General features: G+C 29.5%; 1 protein-coding gene across 1 annotated transcript; it reads left to right on the plus strand.

The window, feature by feature from the left end:
- The first annotated feature begins 814 nt into the window (after positions 1–814).
- Positions 815–3,720, plus strand: LOC113379381 (protein MMS22-like). Its single transcript, XM_026619533.1, is given in 2 exon segments — positions 815–3,014; positions 3,017–3,720. Coding segments are annotated over 2 exon segments (2,904 nt in total).
- Positions 3,721–4,487: the final 767 nt, after the last annotated feature.

Below are 4,487 nucleotides of genomic sequence, written 5' to 3' on the forward strand. Positions count from 1 at the left end.
TTATCCTTTTATATTTGTTATAACAATTCCATGAAATTTGGAAAAAATGTACTCGAAAAATATAAATTTCCAGCAAGTAATTTCTGTTTAAAAAACAGGTATGTAAGTGTTAACCCAACTCCATAAATTATTATATTCAATTATAATTTGTCAAGATAAAATAAAATTTATTTATGACAATAATATAATATGAAAAGTATGGTGAGTATTAGCTCAATATTCAAGATAAATAAAAAAAATTAATCATTTTTGAGCAATGTATTATGAAACGTATAAGAATTCTTCCTAGGTATAAATACATACCTGTGACATTGAAATTTAATCCCCATATGCACTGTAACTTTCACTAAAAATTAATATATGTTATTTAAAACTAAATATTCTTATTTCTCACAAATGTATTATATATAAATAAATGTTTATATATAAAAATAACACTTTATAACCTGTCAAAAATAAATACACAACTGGCAGTTATCAATGGAGTGTAACAAATGGTATCTTTTGACTTGTTGCGTCAACAAAGAGAATTTCGAACGGAGTTTGCCGAAAGAGAAACGGAAACGGCCGAAGACATCTGTCAAAGGAACTGTCAAGTTTAAGGGTGAAGTTATCGATATAATGGTTAACTGCCAACTTCACGACTGAAAATAATGACTTTTGACAGCTGAATATGACACATTTTTGACAGCAACGGCTGCTGCTGAAGTTAACCTTTTATATGCCGCTAATAATTAAAATTTTAATTTAATTAAGTGTTTTTAATAGTTTAGATATGTTTTTATAGATCAATGTGTTGAATTTTAACTTTACAATGGAAGTAGATAGTGAAATTTTAAGTTCTACTTGTAACTTTCCGCCAAATAAATACCTCGATTGTTTGGGACAAAACAGTTTAAACCAAGAACAAATTTTTCACGAAAACAGTTTTATCACAAAAAATGAACTAAATACAATTTTCCAAAATACTAGTCACTTCAGTGTAAATGATATAAAAACTATAAACTTATTTAATCATAAATTTGATTTAGGTGCAGCTTTCCAAAAACAATCCAAAATTTTGTTCAGCTTAGCACTGAAAAACTTGCAAGTATTCCATCAAAATGTCACAAATAATTTAACTGAAAGTATAAGTAATGATCGAGTTGACTATTATGATCTACGTACTCAAATAACTGATTTGCTGTACCATGCTAAAATGTATGTAAAAGATTTAAATAATATGCAATCTATTTACAACATTGTTTATTGTCATAAAGCTTTATTTGAAGAATTGACAATATTTCGATTGAGTCTAAACATGTTCTCGAATCTACCAGGTTATATTCTTAGACATTCCTTTTCAAATCGAGGCAACAGATGCACTCAGGCTTCCTATCATTTATTCCATGGACATTTGGAATGGAGATGGCATCATTTAATTATAATGTTTGAATTAAATAAAGGACATTCAGAAATTAATGGCAGTATTGACAGCAATGATCATACCACGTTTGAAGAATATCTTTTATTATTCTTAGCTGATTTGGTGATAATTGCTATGGAAATATTTGATAAAACTCAATTCCATGATGTGGTAGATACAACACCTTTTTCATGTTTTTGTGTAAAAGAATGTTGGTTATTGTTGCAGATTTTAGTTGATGAATTGCATTCAAAAAGTCTTTTGAAAAGCTTTTGGTTTTACATAGATTTACTTTTAAATAAATTTGTTGGCATTGGTCCAGTAACACCAGAAATGAACAGTTATGCCAAATTAAATATTCAACATAGGTTTAAAACTGATGATAAGAATGGTTTCGGTATATGGTTGCTGATTCATATAGCTCAACTGCACGGATTCACTAAAAATGGACAATTTATTGGTTCTTCTTCAGACAGAATATGTTCCCATTATAAAATGTTAGAATTGTGTATGAAACAAGCAGTTACAGAAGACGTAGCAGAAAAATCATTGAGAACATATATTATTTTAGTGTCAGATATAACAATTAAATGGTGGGAACCAAAGAATGATATCTTGGCTTTACTATGGGAGTACTTCCAAAAAAAATTAAACAGTTCCTTCTTTATCCAAGGAGCATCAATACAAACACTAGCTGTTTGCAGTAATACCGCTTTAGGTTACCTAAATAAAATCAAACAGCGTTTGTCTTGCCCTCACATCGATACTCAAGAGTCTAGCTTCAACAACTACTTATATCTACTTGGTAAACATTTTATGCGATGTCGAGATAACAATGAGGTCTCATACTGGCAAAAGTTTAAAGGTCGTATATACCCAAAATTGTCTGCAAATAAATTATTCTCACTTACAGAAATGGGCTTGATAAACTTGACTTCTATGTTTTTGACTTTAGCACACAGCATTGATGTTAATGAAATTGGCAAAAAATTGGTTGATATATTATCTCAAGTATCACATGAGAAATTAGATACAGCTTGTAAAGTAGTGATTATAAAAACTCATATATCGCTTATAATGCTGAATATTGAAAACAATTTAGACATTGCTTATGTTGCAAAGCCTCTGCTCGAGCTAGTTAATGGATCGTTTACAGAATGTAATAATGATAATATCAATTTGGTGCTGTGTGTATTTATAGAAGGCATAGGAGATGTTTTTGATATATGCCAATCTTTTTATTTATCTGAATATCTTTTGATTGACGTATGGGTTTCCAAATTTTTGTCTGCGTGTAATCAAAGTAGTGCTTCTAAATTACTGGATATTTTTCTTAAAATGTTAGTAAAGTTGTATACTTGTTACAGACAAATATTTTTGATAGGGTCTTCAAACACAGATGATAATATAAAATTTAGGAAAATCCTGGACAAATTATTATCTCATGTACTACCTTTTGTAAAACAGAATGCAACAAATGCCAATGCTATTATACAAACAACTGATGCGGCTGTGTATTTTACATTGTTTTCTTTGTATGATGAAACATTGTATATGCAGTTTGATCAAAGTTTTATCACCTTGTTCAAATATTTTTCAGAAAATGACATATTAATATAAGGATAACACGCAGATACCTAGTAAAGTTATCAACACATCAGGATGCAATTGATCATCTTCGAGTACATTTTACAAATTATGAAAGTCATTTTGTGCAAGCATGGGTCAAATGTTGTTTTTTATGTTATGATGATTTCAAAAATCAGGAAATGAAGGACCTTTTTTCGATTGTTCATGATTTTGAAGACCTAAAATTGCTATACAGTTCATCTCAAGTATCTTTAGAGGATGCTGAGGATACTGTATGTGCTTTATTTGTAGCAGCTGGACACGGATACAGCACTACTTCTAAACTTCACATCAAAACACAAATGCGTGAATTGTTGCACAATTATCTAGGGTCTTTGGAAAGTCATATCATCCCATTGATTAAAAATCCAACGTCATTAGACTTAACATTACGAGTATATTCTGTTATAGCAGTTTTATTCCTGCACTGTTCAAAATTACTATATGTAAGATCAAAACCAACTTGTCTCCTGCATATATTATTATCTCAGTTGATACTGCCTGCTGGGTTGTTCATGGATAAAAAGCCTCATCAATACATAATAACAGCAATGCGTAAAACTTGGTTTTTATTTATTAAAGGATTATTTGCTTTGAATTACAAAACAGATTCTTATATAGAAAAGGCACTGAAGGACTTAATTGTGGTTATGTACCGTATTTTGGAATGCAAAATACAAATTTAGAGAAGTACTGCACAATACAACCAATTCACAAATTATATGTTCTGACGATTGTACAGATTTGCTGTTGGATTTTGTTTATGAAAAATTGTACACAAATTTCCTTATATTTCGTGGAAAACAAGTCAATCAACATTCAGCAATGCTTCTTGCAATATTTTGTGATATAATCACCAAAAACAATAAAAACATTAGAATACTCAGAACATTTGTAAAAAACTTGGGAACATCGATTTTAGAACATATAATGTTTTTAGAAGATTTATCACCAAGCAAAAAATTAGCCTGCAACATTACTGAATCCATTATTCAATCATCATATTTAGAAACAGATGAGGACCTTAAAAAATATTTTAGTAATTCCATTACCAATTTGACACAAAAGCATTTAGCATTTTGTTCAAATTATATATTTAGGCTGCTTAAAAAATTAATAGATATCATGCCTTCGGTTGTAGAATACACATTGCCCGATATAAAAAATCAAGTAGCTTGTGTTGAAGCCCGAAGAGGTGTTGGTCGTGATGAGGGATTAAGGAAATCTTTAGCAGAATTGGAACATCATATATTAAGAACTAGAAGAATTTTATATTAAAAAGTACTGTACATGACTGTTCAAATGAACTTATGTAAATAATGACTTGGGATTTATCCTTATTCATATTTGTTTAACTAACTTATTTAAAGAAAATCTGTGATATAATAGGATATAAGCAGTTAACAGGCTGTGATAAATTAACAGTATTTAACTGGAAATAATTAAATAGAAA

This window comes from Ctenocephalides felis, unplaced genomic scaffold, assembly GCF_003426905.1.
Source record: "Ctenocephalides felis isolate EL2017-DRISC unplaced genomic scaffold, ASM342690v1 CF-g0.4_SCAFFOLD_00845, whole genome shotgun sequence".
In the NCBI taxonomy this organism is placed as follows: Eukaryota; Metazoa; Arthropoda; class Insecta; order Siphonaptera; family Pulicidae; genus Ctenocephalides; species Ctenocephalides felis.